Raw genomic sequence first — 17,015 nt, forward strand, 5'->3', positions numbered from 1 at the left:
GATGAGAAATATGGAAGACGCTTAACGGTGTCCAATAAGCCATTGGTGTTTCCGGTATTTTATCGAATTTCTTCTATTAAATTAGCATTATGAAACTTAATTATAATTAACAAAACAGCTCTTTATTGATGACGGACACTGTGCATCGCCTATGGAATTAAGTACACAATTATCGCGCTAAAAAGGTTGTGTAAGAGGACGGCAACAGGCGAGGAAACGGAAGTCTACTCCGTTCTGCCGCTCCGTTGACCGCTCTTGCTTAGTACTAAGTACGATTAAACGAAATAAAAAATTAATAATAGTACAAATTAAGGCAAAAAAAAAAAACAGAGTACTACCAGCTAACTTAAAGTCTACTGCTCTCGGCGCCGTTCTGTCGCGCCGAAGGAGCCTGCTGGGCAGACTTGTCGTAGCCATTGCTGGACATCTGCAGGTGCTGCGGCAGCTGGGCCGGACGTCCGTTGGAGGGCAGGGTCTCGTCCACGGAGAACACGGAGTTGTCGTGTCCGTGCATATGACGAGCATTGAGCACGGCGTCCGGATGGGTCTTTGGCGACTCCGGCTCCACCGAGTCTTCAGCGGTCTTGCCGTCCAGCAGGAAGCACGTAATGAAGAAGAGTATGGAACCTATAAAATAGGAGGAAATCATTAGATGATATGCTCTATCGATGGCAGTGTCATCTCCACTTACTGATGCCATAGAAGCCGGCGTAGAAGATCATGATTGAGCCGCGGTAGCCCAACACCTTGGCCACAGGATCCACCAGAATGGGCAGATTGCCACCAATGTTGTTCATCACAAACAGGAAGACACCGATGGTGGAGGACCTCACGCGCAGCGGTACAATCTCCACCACAATGGCAAAGACGATACCGAACCACATTTCGGCAAAGAAGTAGCTCAGGCCCAGCGTAATCATGGCCCACAGCGGATCGAAGTACACGGAACCAAAGGCCGGAAGTGTGGCAATCAGCTGGCTGATGGCCAGAACAAAGGCACGCGACCGAATGCCCATCTTGGCCACAATCTTGTCGGACACAATGCCACCGACGACGACACCCACACTACCGATTCCAATGGTGACACCGAACAGCCACCAGCCTAGGTCCACGTCCGGAAAGTAGGTGTTGTAGTACAGGTCGGCATTGTAGGCAAAGGTCATGCCACCGCAGTGCCGAATGGAGGCTGCTATCATAAGCATAATCATCGCAGGGCTCTTGATCACCTGCCACAGGCTTACCGGCTTGCCGCTGGCCGTCTGACGATCACCCTCACCAATGGCTTTGCGCTCGGGCTCTCGCAGGGTGGTACCCGTAAGGCCAGCGACAATCACGGTCAGCACTCCGGCGCCCAAGTAGCACACACGCCAGCCCAGATCCCAGAAGTTCAGCTTGGTGATGTATCGGCCAACGGGGAAGGCAATGCCATAGCCACCATAGATGCCCCAGTTGAAAATGGCCATAACCAGAGCTCGCTTGTCCTCGGGGAAGATGTCGGACATGATGCCTGTGGCCAGGGGATTGCAGCCTGATTCACCGGCTGCCATCACCATGCGCAGAAGAACCAGTTGCCAGTACTCCTTGACGGTGCCCTGCAGGATCATGGCAATGCCGAAGATCACGGTGCAAACGGTCAGCATCTTGACTCGATTGTACTTGTCGGCGGCGAAGCCCATGAAGACGCCGGCAATGGTGAAGATCAGGATGAAGGTGGGACCCGCCAGAATCTGGTAATCGATGCCCAGACCATTGTAGTTCCACTCGCAGTACCCGGTCCCATTGAAATCGAGGGCATAGCAGCTGGACTCGTTGCCCACAGCCGAGCACTGGGTGGGCAGCTCGTGACGATTGAACATGGAGTTGTTCTGTTGGCAGGCATGGTCACCATAGTCCAGTTCGATGGCAGTCTGCTTGGAGGTCACGCCGATCAGGTAGTGTCCCAGCTCGCCCAGTATATACCCAATGGTGAGTATGGCCAGGACATACGAGTTGTAGAATCCACTCAGCTTCTCCAGAATCGGTATCATTTTGACTGTGCCTGTGTCTGTGTCTCTGCGACTGCAATGAGATAAGGAAGGAGGAACCGTGTGTGTGTGCTCTGATTAGTCTCAGTGACATTTCCATACCCCAATAAGAAGATAAACAAACCCCCAACTGGGGGAATCCATCAGCAACTACATTTTTCTCATTTGTACTGCTATCCAACAGGTAGCAATCAGCCGAGGAAAATTATAATCAAACGCCGCGACATAATGACAAATAATCTGCGAGCTCTCAATTAATGAGTTCAGGCTGCCACAGAGAGTGAATGATGGCCACGGGTCACCTGCATCCGATCTGTTGTCGTGACTGGAATTTCGAAAGGAACCTGGCCTGAGACGACAACCAAACCCCATAGTTCTCCCTCGCAGCGGAATGAAAGTGAAGGCAATTACGTGTACGTGATGTGGAGAGCCGGTCGATCCCTAGGTTAAGACCAACTCAAACTTGTTACAAACTAACAAATAGATAATGTCTATAAGACACAGGGAGTATTATAACGATTCTACGAAACATTCTACAATAGTTTCTGCTAAGAAAACTCACCCAGCTAGAGTCTCAAGTGTCTAAATCAATTTGTACTTTTCGGGTTAATTCCCTTCATGAGTTTTTGGCAAACCTCCATTAGCCAAAGCTTCACAATAATCGTTGTTCGCACAACTGACCCGGCAACAGGTCTAGGCTGACTCTGATTTGGCTTGCCCCGCCAACATGCCTACCTCCGAAATTCCTTTAATCAATCAAGTTAATTTGCTTTTGCTGTCTTTCTTTTTTTATACTCTTTTGGCTGTGTCTTACAATTGTTGCGCTGTCAAGCCGCCAAGGTCAGGCCCAAGAATGGCTGAGAACATTATTGCCAAACAGACGGATATGCGGTAGGCGAACAAAGGTCTCAAGAATGCGGATGCTCGGACCAGACCAGACCAGACCCCTGCCAGGTGCTATTGACTTCGGTCTAGGCTATGTATATTCTCTATTGACCATTTAAGCATTGAGCTGGTGTGAGGGATTGATTCACGATCGTGAATCAAATTTGGAGTGCTTCGTTTTCGACTAATGTTCGGTGCAATTTTAAATAATAATAGCCATTAAGCCTGGCCCATTGTAAGACCCCATCTGGCCTTGATCATTCCACGGGGCATCATTCCATGGGCCAGTGACAGTTATGGGAGCCATAAATATGAGCATCACCGTTTTGGCTTCAGCTCAGCGAAGGCACGTGAGTCTTTGCCGCCGTTGTTGTCTTATATGCAGATTCGATGTAGGAAGCTGGGCATTATTGTGTGTGATTGTTGACGGCTTAGCGAAACGCCCAGACAAGACCTTGACATTGGGTAATACACAGAGACTAGGAAGCTTGAGATCAAACGTTTCTTATGGAAATCGAAATCGAAATCGAACTCGAACTTGGACTCCAACTCGAAGCAACATTGCAGCAAGGCTTAGCCTTGGCTTTGGCCATGCATTACATCCGTTAGTGCGTGCGCTGTAAAGCTCGTTTTCTATTTCTAGTTCAATGCCAAGGCGCCATGCGTATTAGATCAGGCCAGGCCAGGCCTGCAGCAGACCAAACCGGACCCGGCCACAGACGTGACTTGTGCCTCTTGCCCCGCTGCGAACCTTGCCTCACACTCGTTGGCTTTCTTTGGCAATGCCAGAATATTGCCCAGCCGAGCTAAGCTCGTTCGAGCATTAAATTTAAGTGCACTGGCAGCAATAAAATTATTGCAAAATTGGAATTGTTGCAAGCATAAAACTGCTTTGATTTGCATTTAATTAGGGCCTGCACATAACTTGGTAATGAGTTCTCTTTCAAAGGCAACGAACTTGGTGTTCTTCTTCAAGTGATATCACTTGAGGCAAGTCTCTTTCTATCTATCTGGGAGTTGAAGCTGGAGTCCAAAGCTCTGAGAGAATGTCAAAGTCAGGCCTGAGATTACAGCATCGAGACTGGGCCTATGTTCGTGACAAGATTAGACCAAGAACGGTCAGGCTTGGCTGCCTCGAATGGAGAGGCGAGGGAGGAGAGACTCTACTCTGGACAGTGAGTAATGGGCGAGTACCCACCAATACCCTGGCCATGTGTCTGTGCTCCCCATAACTTCTCCGAGTTCATTGGAAACTGTCTGGCCAAGCTAAGCTCTCCGATTCGATTAGCTCTCGCCCCTCTAATAGGCCCCTTTTAAGTTGTCGTTCCAAAGCACTTTGAACAGAGTTGACAGACGGACAGACGGACAGACACAACGGCACTCAAGCATGCCCATATTCCACATTACACATTTTACAATTGTATTAGCCTGGCTTTTAAGCTGGCCATTGCAACCGCATCCAAGGTCAACTTGGCCCCCAATTATGAGTGGCGTTGATTCTTGGATGCTGATTTTAATAAATTGTTCATAAATATTGTTAATTTATTGGCCAGACCCCAGACGCGGCCAGGTGTCTGTCTCGCCCGCAATTAGCAGTTACTTAGACGCAAGAGTGGGTGGCTCAACGGGCAGCGAGATATCTTTAGGGTCACTTGGACTTGCGTGACCACCTTGACATCGACATCTAACGGTGTGAATAATGCTATTTACACAGGTAACGCCCCTCTGACTTTTGGTTTATGCATTGGCACTACTCACACAGGTGAGACAACTGGTCCGAGCCCAAAACAAATAAACAAATGAAGCCATTGAAGTCGTTGAGTGTGGTCAGTTAGCAGTCGCTAAGTGCCATCACATGGTGGCAGCAAGGTGCGAAGCCGGATGTGTCTGTGGCTTGCATAAGGATGGATGATCAGTCAGGAAACTGGAGCAACTGGTAACCCCCCCAGATGACACATTTTAGTCTGGAGTTCTGGGCGTATCAGGAAGATCGTTCATCATGACAGAGTCAGAGTTAAGCTGAAGTGAATCAGTGGTTGCCAGGTGTGCCGTAAAAAACCTGCACCTGGCAACTGGGAAGCAGGTGGTGCTGATACACGGGGGTGTCACCGTTTCATCGATACCGATCAAAGCTAATGCAAATGCCATGTATTGCGAATCGTGGCCACGTGGAATCGGATTTGCTCTCCACCCCTTGGGATGCCGGAGGGAGGATGGAATAGTTTTAGTATGGAAATATAATTTAATGCGGGGCATTTATTAGCCGGGTGGTCAAGCAAGTGGATCATGACACGATCAAAAGCAAGTCCCAAGATCATCATCATTGCCGCGCTCGGACTTCGGAAAGAGATGACTGACTGACTGGTTGGCTTACCGGCGGACTGTATAACCCGAATTACGGGTAATTACGTCGTCTCCAGCTTGTTCGACAAATGCAAATCAAGCGGGGAATATATGTATATATAAACACATATATGGAACCGACTATGGAGATACCCCTCTAACTGTTCAAAGGTCTCATTACCACAAAACTCTACTACTAAGTGAGTGGCTTTACTAATTATATTTAATTATTGTTTTAGAATTCCTGGGACCTGTGATCGTTGTAGTTTAGGGCCATAAATTAACCATTTATATCGCTTGAAAATCGTAACAAGTGCATAAGTGGATCCATATGTTAGATCGGGGTGCCCCACTATATATATCCTACATATAGGTACGTAATTTACGTTTATGGCATAATTAGTGATCGAACAATTAGGTGATTCTTGAGACACTCGTTCCTCGATGCGAGAGTTATTAATTAAAGTGATTTATCCGCGACACCTGGCGCAACCTTTCTAATTGTTCCAGGTAATATAGAGACAATTTGCCATTCCCTTTTGCAATTTGTGGGAGAAAGATAATTGGACAAGTGATCTTAGCTGTTAGAGGGTTAATGGGTTTTGAAGAAATTACTAGGACTATATAATATATGTGTATCGAAAGTGTCTAAAAAATGGTTAGTTTCAACTATTAGCTGATGGAAAAGGTTATAGAGAAGATAGTAAATACTTTTAGTTTTCAATAATTCAATTTTGAATATTATATATATTTCCTCCACTCAATTAAATTGGAATTTCGATTCGAAAAACTTAGCTCATATATTAACTATAGAAAGAAAAGGGAATGCTAATCAAAATCAGACACTTATGCAATTGCTCATTAGCAATTTGAACTTGTCTTCATAGTTTATTTTCTATATTTATTTTTTTGCATCGGATCTCGGGGATCTTCGTGACTGCCCACAGACAGACACCCAATCGACCGATCGGACCGATCTCCTCCCCATACGCTCCCCAGCTTCAGCTTCAGGTTCAGAAGACGCCCACCAGCGGGATGTGAGTTGAGACTTTGTTGCTTTTGTTGTGAATATTGTTTGAATATGCGAAATACAAATGCGATTCGTGTTGCTGTCTAAATCAAAGTTGAAATTAAATGATTGCCAGTGTTTTTTGTTAAATAAATTCGTGTTTAAATGGTGCTTTCAAACTGTGGCGATAATGTCAGATTTATATAACACGTTTCAAACAAATTGCTTTGTTTGCTACTTTATTCCACAGACCGAAGAACACCTCAAGATGCTCCAGTTCGTCTTGCCTTTTCCCTGGGTGGGGATGGGTTCTCCTCTTCCTGTCCTTCACTGATTAGATAGCTTCATTAGCTCTTCTTTTTTTTTGGGCGTGGGAGTGGCTGGCAATGGCATCAGTCAGTCGGAGTCCGTAGTTTGTTGACGGCAACCGAGTTGCGTCAATATTGATCAGCTTGGAACACGAAACGCTAATGGTTTACGCTGTATGTTGTTATAGTGCCTCAAGTGGCCTGAACCCCCATCGGAAGGGGTTTGGAAGCTCATATTATTGCCGCGCTTATTAATGATATGGCAAATTTCAAGACTTAGACACCTAATCACAGACAACTTTGTTTGCAGTTAACACTTCTGGTCGTGGGTGATCAGTATATACACATTTACTTTTACATAAATTGAGGGGATAATCACTTTGAGTTGAGAACCTGTAATGATCCGTGAAAGTGGTTGGATCTCACATTGCTAGGAAGGATTGTCAGGAGTCTCCTTGTTATCTTAGGGCTTCTTCTCCTGTAAACTTGAACTACATTTCTTTAAAGAGAAGCTTAGGAGGTCTCAAGTCTACTAGTTTTCCTTAGACTATTGTCATTTAGAGTGTTATTATTTGTGATGTCTAAAAGATAGATCACTTTGTGAAGATTTATAATCCTAGTTTCGATCTCGTTTACATACCTTTCCTTAGGCATTCTGTCTTTAACTTTGAGATCACTTATATATCTGTATCTCTGGCAACTTTTAATTTAATTTTCCGTAATTAAAAGGTCTGCGGTTTTGTTGGTTATTCCCCTTTGTTATGATCCCCTGGAATAACCACTGAGGCATACACTTTTTTTCCCCCAGCGTCTAATGCAAAATAAACTGAATGCTGTAAGTAGTTCTTCTGACCAACGATCGATCGATAGCGTTTGGCACTGACACACTAAGAATTCTCGAGAATTATTGGTACCCCTTGTTGTCGATGTCGATGGATTTAAATTAATTGCACACAAGCACGCGTCGCCGAGCAATTGAGCACACTGCCAGGGCGCTTTTTAATAATAATATTCCGACATCTCTTGTGCCAACAGTTTCCAGTTTCAGTTTCAGTTTTCTCAAGTTTTTCAATTAGACAATATTCCCCAGAATGTCGCCAGACTTATCTCCGGCGAGACAGGAAAAAGCAAACACAAACACTCCCGGCACTTACACTGAACAAACAATTTATTTTTCTTGCTGTGGAGCAGGCAAGGGAAAGACACTGTTTCCGTCCAATCTGGACAGAGAGTCTGAGTCTTTGACTTCTGCTAGATGGAGACTGGAGACTGGACACTGGACACTGGACACTGGCTGTATGTATTCGAATATTCGGTCTTTTGGACACGTCCAATTGACTGCGTTTTGCAAACAGAACTAAGCACGGCAGCGCCCACCGTCGATTTAAAAAGGAAAACCGCCCAAACGCCGGCGTCGGCGCAAACGCTGGCAGCGAGCGGCTAACAATGCAAAGTTGAGCTCGGCTCGGAAGAAACGCTCGCGAGAGAAGACAGGCGAGAAGAGAATACAGATCAAGTGATCTCTCTCTCTCTCTTCGGAGGCTGCGGCTGTTGCTGTTGGTCCAGAACCTCATCTCCTTTGGGGCCAAAAATAGTGTCATTGATTGGAACAAAGGACTGATTAATCCCGGCCAGTTGAGCCGTGCCTCCTTTTTTCTGGTTTTACTGCAGGTGGTGTGTCTCCTCGAGGCTTGGTCATTGCACATTCAAAGGGAGATCCGAAGCAGGGTGACAAAATTAATGGTGGCTGTCCAAAAATTGCTAATAAACTCTTAATTTAGCTGCTTGGGTTTGATCTTAAAGCTTATAAACCGCACCATTTGAGCATAGTTTCTATCAAGGCATTCGAATTCCATCTTCCAGATACTTCCAGCTGTCTTTACTATTTGTTAACAATCAATATAAGCCCTATATTTTGGTCTGCCTGCCTAGAGACATCATAAGCTTCGTAGATTTTGTAGATTTGCTTGCGCTCTTCGCATTGTACTCTTGGTTAGCGTAAACAAGCGAATCATCGCAGAAAAAATATAAATAAAACCAGTTAGCGATGATGGAAAATCCACGCATAATCGAGATTGAAACTTTGGTGGATTCCCCTTATGAACAAGCCGGCTTCATCGTCTCTGAATCTCTCATTTTTTTTGCTTAGTAGCAGCAAAGAGAGATGGTTCAACTCTAAAGAAGAGTGGTGCTTGTCTGCGACTTGTTTTGCCAGTGATCTCTGGGTTGACCCTTAAAAGTTAACCATTAAAACCTTAACCCTTTAAAGCCATACCCTCAACTTTTGAGGGAGTAATCCAAATAATGGAAAACAAGAAAAGCACATAACTTTGAGAAGCCAAAGTGTATATACCCTTGATTTAATCCTGGAAGAATTCAGCTACATTTTTATATACTAATTTTTTGTTTTTCAAATATCATAACTAAGCCAAAAATTTACTAATTTCAATTCGGAACCCGTTTCTGTGCAAGTTTTTTAAAGGTTAAGAAATCTGCATATCAAGATTTAAAATTTAGGAAATTTAAATTTTTGTAAATTTTTGACAATTTTAACGATACAACCCCTTAAAAATGATCAACAAATTTGTAAATTTTTTGTTTCCCCCTGAGATGTTCAGTTCGATTCGGTTTTTTGTGCTGATCAAGAATATATATGATTTATAGGGTCGGAAATGACTCCTTCATTGAGTTTTAAGCTTCTGACTGAAATTATAATATCCCGAAAAGGTATAATAATATAGCAAAAGTTTGTGTGTTTACTTTAATAAACGTTTGTATTTTTAATACAAATTGCTGTATCACTTTAAATTAAAATTTAGTAATGGATCTATGGCAATTACAGAATTACTTGGAAAATAAATGCATAGCTAGCACAACTGATTCTAGATCTAGGCCTGTTTCCTCCAATTACATCCTTATAATTAATATAATTATCATTGTTAAGACTTACCGCAGTACAGGGGACACGTCATTGTTTAATTCCTTCCAGTGCAAAGATATATTCTTGGTGGCATCAATTAGGCTTGTCATGGTGTCATCAAAACAAGCACTTCCTGTTTATCCAGAAGATGTAAATTGGCCACGTCATAGTTTTGGAGTCGATGGGTAATCACTATCACTATCACTCGAGATGTTAACACTGGAGACGCCACGGACCGACTGAAGTGCGCAAGGCGGCAGAGCCCGCTATTTATACTTTTCGAGAGAAGAGAATAGAGAAAGTGTGAGCGAGGGCGAGAGGCAGAGGCATCTATGGAGGCAAGCAATGAGAGAGATGGAGCGGCCTCACTGGCCTCACCCACCCCATTCTCTGGAGAACTCTCTATGTGTCTCAGTGCTTGCCTCCACAGATGCCTCTTTGCCTCTTGCTCTTACCTGCTCTATTCTCTATAAATACCGGGCTCTGCCGCCTTGCGCACCTCAGTCGGTCCGTGGCGCCTCCAGTGTTAACATCTCGAGTGATAGTGATAGTGATTACCAATCGACTCCAAAAATATGACGTGGCTAATTCGTATCATCTGGATAAACAGGAAGTGCTTGTTTTGATGACACCATGACAAGCTTAATTGATGCCACCAAGAATATATCTTTGCACTGGAAGGAATTAAGTAATGACGTGTCCCCTCAACTGCGGTAAGTCTTAACAATGACAATTATATTAATTATAAGGATGTTATTGGAGGAAACAGGCCTAGATCTAGAATCAGTTGTGCTAGCTGTGCATTTATTTTCCAAATTATTCCCCTAATTGCCATGGATCCCACTACTTAATTTTTTTTTAAAGTGATACAGCAATTTGTATTAAAAATACAAACGTTTATTAAAGTAAACACACAAATTTTTGCTATATTATTATACCTTTTCAGGAAATTATAATTTCAGTCAGAAGCTTAAAACTCAATGAAGGAGTCATTTCCGACCCTATAAATCATATATATTCTTGATCAGCACAAAAAACAGAATCGAACTGGACATCTCATGGAGAAACAAAAAATTTAACATTTTTTGATAATTTTTTAAGGGGTTGTTAAAATCGTTAAAATTGTCAAAAATTTAAATTGTCTAAATTTTAAATCTTGGTATGCAGATTTTTTAACCTGTTAAAAACTAGCACAGAAACGTTTTCCGAATTGAAATTAATGAATTTTTGGCTAAGTTATGATATTTGAAAAACAACAAATTAGCATACAAAAATGTAGCTGAATTTTTCAAGGAGTAAATCATTAAAATTGTCAAAAATGCATAAAATATTAAATATATTTCAATATTAAAGCTTAATATGATTTTATCCCAATAAAAGGCCTATCAAGAATAACTTTCCAAATTAAGATTAATGCATCTATGGTCTAGTTATGATCGATTTCACATTCGAACCCATGATCTTATGGGTAAGTGAAAGAGTATACACACTTTGGCTTCTCAAAGTTAGCTGGCTTTCTTGTTTTAGTTATATATTGCCTTCAGTGGGTTAAGTTCTCGAGATGGATTCTTTGATTTCGGGGAATACATTAAAAAAGAATCGCCATAAAATCCAGTTCCCAGCGATGCGCTGACGTCCAAAAGAGACCTGCAATTTTGGGGGGATTTCTTTTTGGTTGCTTTTGCTGCCTCGGCCTATCATTACCAAGGAAACTCAGATATGCGTGCGTGCAGTGAGATTGTCTGACTCACATGGATCTCCGCCAGATCTTGCGCACACAGCCTCCCCTCGGAACCAGTTTCGTTTCCCATTCCATGGTGACTCTTGCCACTGCCTTTATATTTCTGTTTTTGTTTTGGCAGTTTTGCAGGTGTTTGTTACTTTCGGGTGATTTTTTTCCAGCCCAGCTCCACCGCTGCTGCTATGACGTCGCTAGCGACGTGGTTAGTGGGTGGCTCAAGACGGCGGTGGCGGTGGAGTGTCAAGTTCGAGTTGTAGCTTTGTTCGCAGCCTGGGTTCTATTTAGCTCTTGTTTTGCTTGAACGCCCACGAAGCGGCGTTGGCAAGCGGGCATGCGCTTTCAAGGCAGCCCTCGGTTGGCAGCTCCAGTTAAGTGCCGCTGGGTGGAACCGGATCCTTGGACTAACTGTGTGTGGACTAAGCCCACTAACGGAGCCACGTCGACTTACATGAGGGCACGTGCAGTGCGACAGTTAGCCAGAGTTCTCCGACACTTGACCTCAACAGATGGAAATCGAAATCCATACACACGTTCCGATGGAATGCTACTGGCCCGGCACTGGCGACACCTGCAATTAGGCGTGAATCATGAATAAATTTCCGAATGGACTCTAAAAATACTCGGCGTTGTCGAATTTAATGCCAAATTTCAGAGTGCAATAAGCGATCTTTGCCGAGAACCCTGGCAATCTCCTTTGATGCCGGTAGGGAGAGAGCAGGCGAACGAGCGAGTTTGATGGCACTTCCTCGACCGGTTTGGTGTTCCCCTTTCATTGTTTTTTTTTTTGGTGGATCGTCCAAGATTCACTTGGGTAACCTGGTCGCTAATAAGTGACTAACAAGAAGAAGCCACAATGCGGTTAGTGTCCAGCTAATTTAATGGTCCTCCAGCTCAGCTCCATATATGTACATACGTTGTTATACGGTTTGCTTCATTTAAAATCCATTGCCCTTCGGGCTTAGGGAGGCAAGTCAATGCCTGGTATCCTCTTAATTAGTGGAAGTTTTCCATATCCGAAATATTCCTTTTTAATGTAAAGTGCTTGCTAAATGAATTCAATCAATATAATTAGCAAATTTTCTTGTATTCAATATAATCGTTAAATCATCATTGTTTTCTCTTTCTTTTTGCAGATTTAACTTGAGGCATTCCCACTATTTAATATAGACCAAATAAATGATGCATATTTTTATGATTTAACTAAATTTATTTGATTTTAAATCTACGATGGGAATTGTGCTGCGGTCCAAGTGAATGTCCCATTGTTCCACGGGCCCCCCCTCCGAGTGGGATAATCTATGCGCGGCTCTGGCATGAGAAGATTTCATTTATTTAAAGACTAATTATATGACTATTGATGAACTCTAAAGAATCGTGCCGGCTTATCTCATTAATTCGGGATTAGCGAAACAGCACAAGGGCCGAAATAGCTCAGTTGGGAGAGCGTTAGACTGAAGATCTAAAGGTCCCCGGTTCAATCCCGGGTTTCGGCATTCATATATCCTTTTTTATACAATTGCAGGGTATTCTAATTTTAACTAAGAAGCTTGAAACGGCATATCCGGACGAAAACTAAATGTAACCATTTTTTGTTAAATTTTATAAGGGGTTGCATCGTAAAATTATCAAAATTAAATTTTTGCAATTTTAAACGAGTATGCAGGATTGGTAACCTACAAAAAACCAACACAAAACAGCTTTCCGATTGAAAATCAATCAATTTTTTACTGAGTTATGATGAATTTTCATTGCAAGGGTATAGAAATTTCGGTTTCCCGAGGATATACCCTTGCAGGATATTAAAACTCCAGTCAGATGCCAGGAACACAGTGAAGGAGTAATTTCCGACCCTATAAAACATATATATTCTTGATCAGCATAAAATCGATCTAGGCATGTGCAGACGAAAAAAGTTTAACCATTTTTTTTTAATTTTTTAAGGTGTTACATCGTTAAAATTATCAAAAATTGAAGAAGAGTTACAATTTTTTTAAGTTTTAAACTAGTATGCAGACATGTAAGCACACACAGAACAGCTTTCCGATTAAAAATTAAATAATTTTTTGCCTGAGTTATGGTTGACTTTCACTGCAAAGGTATAGAAATTTCTGGTTCCTAAAAGTAGCCTTTTTTTTTTTTTGTTTAATTTTCCCGTATTTTCATAAATTTAAATATATATATATGCCCTCTGAAATGGATTCCTACTCAAACAGCGAGCTATCTTTATCACTTTCTTATATAGGGTAAGACTCCAGTTCTTAAAGCTAAGTATTTTTTGTACTTGCTTATATTTGGAATGAGTAGTGAGGCATATTCTAGACCTTTCAATTATGGACAAATTTCGATTGGGTCACTTATTTTTAAATATTAGTTACAAACTTGAATAGTTACTTACCCTCAAGCATCCTTAGAATCCTCTTTCTTTAAAGCATATACACTTTGATAAACACAAACAGCAAACACTAGTCTCACAATTTTAAAGCAGAATGAAACTTTCGAGATAGTCTTCCTTCTATAGCAGTTAGTATAAAAGTAAGAGACTGGATCGGATGGAAGCTATTCCATGGAATTAATTGGGAAATAAATATAAATTAAAATTACAACTTAAATTTTTATAAAACATTTCAATCTACCTGCTTAGGCTTAGACTTCTCGATGTTAGCTTCATTTTATTTTTTATAGCAGTTTCTTCGGCTCCAAAAGATTTTACACTTTGACCGTTCAAGAATATTTATATATACACAGTTCTCTGGAAAATATGCCACACAAAAAACAAGCCCGCAGCCCGATTGCGAGCTATGCTGTTGCATTAAGCTCTGAATTCGAATCTTTTTGTCAGCTTGGCTGGACATTTACCGCTTACACGAACCGATTGTTAATCTTAAAGTATCTGAAAAGAATAATGCTTGTTAAAGTTATTCAAAACAAGATATGTAAACCTGCAGTTAGACTTAGCTTTCATCTGCCAGGCTCGTGAATTTGCTGGTAGATTGGTTCCAAAACTAAAACAATGCATCTTTAAAGTAAACCAAGTCCATCATCTCAATCAATATAGAGCACAGCAAGAGACAGCAGTATGAAGCGACTGGCATTTAATTCAACGGCGTAGGGAGAGTAAATCCTTAGCTTGTCCCACTTGAATCTCAGGGGCATCTCGTCCACGTCCAATTCCGAACCAACAATTGTTCTCTGGACTCGAATACAAAGCAAAACGCATCACATTTCCGGGTGGTCAAGTCTGCGCTTGTGTTGTATTGTCCACATCCAACTCTTCTAGCCAATATACAGATATATATATACACACAGGATGCACATTTAACTTTCGTTTTAGTTATATTATGAAAAAAAAAAAGATGGAGCTTCATTCAAATAGGTTACACCGGCTTTGGGCGGCTCTCGCCCAGAACACATTTTATTCAGAACGCAACATCTTCTCCTTCTGGCGCTGCAGCTTCTTCTTGGACAGCTTCTTCTTTGTGGGCTCGTCATCGGTGGCCTTGGAGACGACCTCCTCCTTCTCGGTGAGGATCACCTCGACGTGGCATGGCGACGACATGTAGGGGTTGATGCGACCGTGAGCGCGGTACGTGCGGCGACGCAGGCACTGGGCGCGGTTAACCTGGATGTGGTGGACAACCAGACGGTCGGCGTCCAGACCCTTGCAGTCAGCGTTGGCCTCTGCGTTGCGCAGCAGCTGCAGAAGGAACTCGGCGGACTTCTTGGGCCAGCGTCCCTGGGTGGTCTTCCACTGCTTGGCCTGAGCGCAGCGGCCAACTCCACCGTTGAAGCGGCGGAAGGGCACGCACTCCTTCTGGTCAATGACGGCCTTCAGGTAGCGCTGGGCACGGCGCAGGGGCATGCGCTTGATGGCCTGGGCGGTCTCATGTGTGTTCTGCAAGAGAAATATTCATTAAGTTTGGAGCTCTTAACTTGAGTAGAGCAGGGGGAAGGGAGCTGCTGCAATTTTGTGCCAAGGTTCAGGTAGAGACGCGGGCATTGATGGCCGGCACGCCGCTGTTTTACAAAGGCTGGGGTTTGCTTTGGGCACAGCTTTCGGCTCGGTGGTCCTGTGATATGGAAGCCACCGAAATAAGAAGCTATGCCCGCACAGAGATCTAACATGGTAACGAACTCGTAGACATTACTCTTCCCACAAAGCACATGGCGTAGACTTGTTTGTACCAAGGTTCAGGTAGAGACGTGGGCATTGATGACCGGCACGCCGCTGTTTTACAAAGGCTGGAGTTTGCTTTGGGCACAGCTTTCGATACGGTGGTCCCGTGACATGGAAGCCACCGAAATTAAGAGTTGTGCCCACTCAAAAGGCTAACATAATGATTCACACAAAGCACATGGTTCTTTGCTCTACATAACTATTAAAAGAAGTAATAAACGTTTAACAACAGATAAAGGTAATAATTTTGTAGGTTATATATGATGATTTAGCTTCCTTCAGCGACAGAGCACGTTGGCAGGCTATGAAATACAACATTAATAAGAATTAACTATATATTTTCAATTCCTCAACTTGCCCTACTGCTGGGTCTATAAATTGAACTAGTTTCGGCCGTCAAATTGGAAAAACACATGTTTTAATCGAAGTATTAGTGTTTACAAGGAAGCAAGTCTGTCGTATTAGTCAATCAATATAGTCTATCTGGTTTGTTTATAAAGATCCCTGATCGGAGTGGCTTCTTTGTGTGTTATTTTGACAAATTATATGTAGAGCCTCGCCAGTGGGCCTTTGTTTTAGCAAGATGCACCCCTACATCTGGACAGAAGCCGTCCACTGACTGGAGCAGCCAGTCAACGCCGGCACTGGGGGAGGGGGAACTAACTAATATGGAACTGTGGGTGAGATTTTAGAAGAACGCGTCCAGTGGGGGACAGCGCTCAGCTGATGAACTCGTCCATTTTTCCCCCTTTTGGGGGGATTATTCCTCTAGCAGCGATGCAAAAGTGAGACGCCGCTCGAGACGGTCATCCACTGATTAGGGCTGCACACTCACACACACACTCACATAAAAAAACAACAACAAACAGTCGGAGGAGTCTCTCACCTTGAAATGCACACGTAGATTGGGCCCGCGCGCCTTGCAGGACTTGGCAACGTTGTCAGACTCACGGGAGTAACGGCCCATTGTTCGATATCTGTAATATACACCACAATTAGTCGGGCACAAACACTTTTCATATACGTCACATCAAAAAAATAAACACAAAGTTCGGCGGCGCCTCCCGCCGCTTGCGAGCTCCGCTCCTCGAAAATCAAACGGCCATCGGCCCACCACATTCATAAACCAGGCTATTTCGCGCCTTCGGGCTCGCAAGGGGCCGGCGTCGCGCCGATGCCACAAATTTCACACGGACCCGAAACTATACCTCTTGTTGCTTGGAAAACGAAACCGGAAAAGAACTCGGACCGGAAAAGATGGCACAGACTTGCAATCGAATCGAAATCGAATCGGAATCGGCATCGGAATCGGAATCGAAGTCTAACATTTTGCTGGTCTACACCCTACACGCTTACAGAGGCTCTACAGCGGCCTTCTACACGTTTACAGATACATGGGGTCAAATTCTCACTTTTGGGGTGGATTCCCATGTAAAATGTAAAATTTGCCCTCGGGTCCTGTCGGTTGGATGTTAACAGAAGTTATTATTATTATTATTTGTTACTATACAATTCATTTGTACACTCATTAAATTCAAAAAAAAAAACCTATTAAATTATTACTTGAACATTAATCATAATAATAGTTGTAATATTTAATATAATATGGGT

The 17,015-nt window shown here is 43.1% G+C and overlaps 2 protein-coding genes, 1 long non-coding RNA gene and 1 other non-coding gene across 10 annotated transcripts; 2 read left to right on the forward strand and 2 right to left on the reverse strand.

Annotated features, from left to right (window-relative positions):
* Nucleotides 1-100: 100 nt before the first annotated feature.
* Nucleotides 101-14,909, reverse strand: LOC110179629 (uncharacterized). 5 transcript variants are annotated; one of them, XM_020947241.2, is made up of 4 exons: nt 13,864-14,909; nt 13,626-13,786; nt 692-2,058; nt 101-627 (listed from the first exon to the last, which is right to left on the reverse strand). In XM_020947241.2, exons 3-4 carry the CDS (start codon nt 2,025-2,027, stop codon nt 347-349), a joined length of 1,617 nt encoding a protein of 538 aa, XP_020802900.1. In that variant the 5' UTR covers nt 2,028-2,058; nt 13,626-13,786; nt 13,864-14,909; the 3' UTR covers nt 101-346. The 5 variants fall into 5 exon arrangements, with proteins under 5 accessions (XP_020802900.1, XP_086691879.1, XP_020802899.1 ...); XM_086835753.1 differs by lacking the exons at nt 13,626-13,786; nt 13,864-14,909 and adding an exon at nt 9,520-9,732; XM_020947240.2 differs by lacking the exons at nt 13,626-13,786; nt 13,864-14,909 and adding an exon at nt 7,724-8,017.
* LOC147643244 (uncharacterized) lies at nt 9,987-12,435 on the forward strand. Its single transcript, XR_015272323.1, has 2 exons — nt 9,987-10,202; nt 12,364-12,435. It is a non-coding gene; the product is annotated as an uncharacterized LOC147643244 (long non-coding RNA).
* Nucleotides 12,651-12,723, forward strand: TRNAF-GAA (transfer RNA phenylalanine (anticodon GAA)). Its single transcript has one exon. It is a non-coding gene; the product is annotated as a tRNA-Phe (tRNA).
* On the reverse strand, nt 14,545-16,644 carry RpL17 (ribosomal protein L17). 3 transcript variants are annotated; one of them, XM_020947242.2, is made up of 3 exons: nt 16,613-16,644; nt 16,291-16,381; nt 14,545-15,122 (listed from the first exon to the last, which is right to left on the reverse strand). In XM_020947242.2, exons 2-3 carry the CDS (start codon nt 16,369-16,371, stop codon nt 14,643-14,645), a joined length of 561 nt encoding a protein of 186 aa, XP_020802901.1. In that variant the 5' UTR covers nt 16,372-16,381; nt 16,613-16,644; the 3' UTR covers nt 14,545-14,642. The 3 variants fall into 3 exon arrangements, with proteins under 3 accessions (XP_020802901.1, XP_086691884.1, XP_086691885.1); XM_086835758.1 differs by having other exon boundaries at nt 16,601-16,644; XM_086835759.1 differs by having other exon boundaries at nt 16,434-16,644.
* Between the last annotated feature and the right edge of the window lie 371 nt (nt 16,645-17,015).

The sequence above is a fragment of the Drosophila serrata genome, unplaced genomic scaffold (assembly GCF_035046125.1).
Source record: "Drosophila serrata isolate PLE 108 unplaced genomic scaffold, ASM3504612v1 contig_276, whole genome shotgun sequence".
Taxonomy (NCBI): domain Eukaryota; kingdom Metazoa; phylum Arthropoda; class Insecta; order Diptera; family Drosophilidae; genus Drosophila; species Drosophila serrata.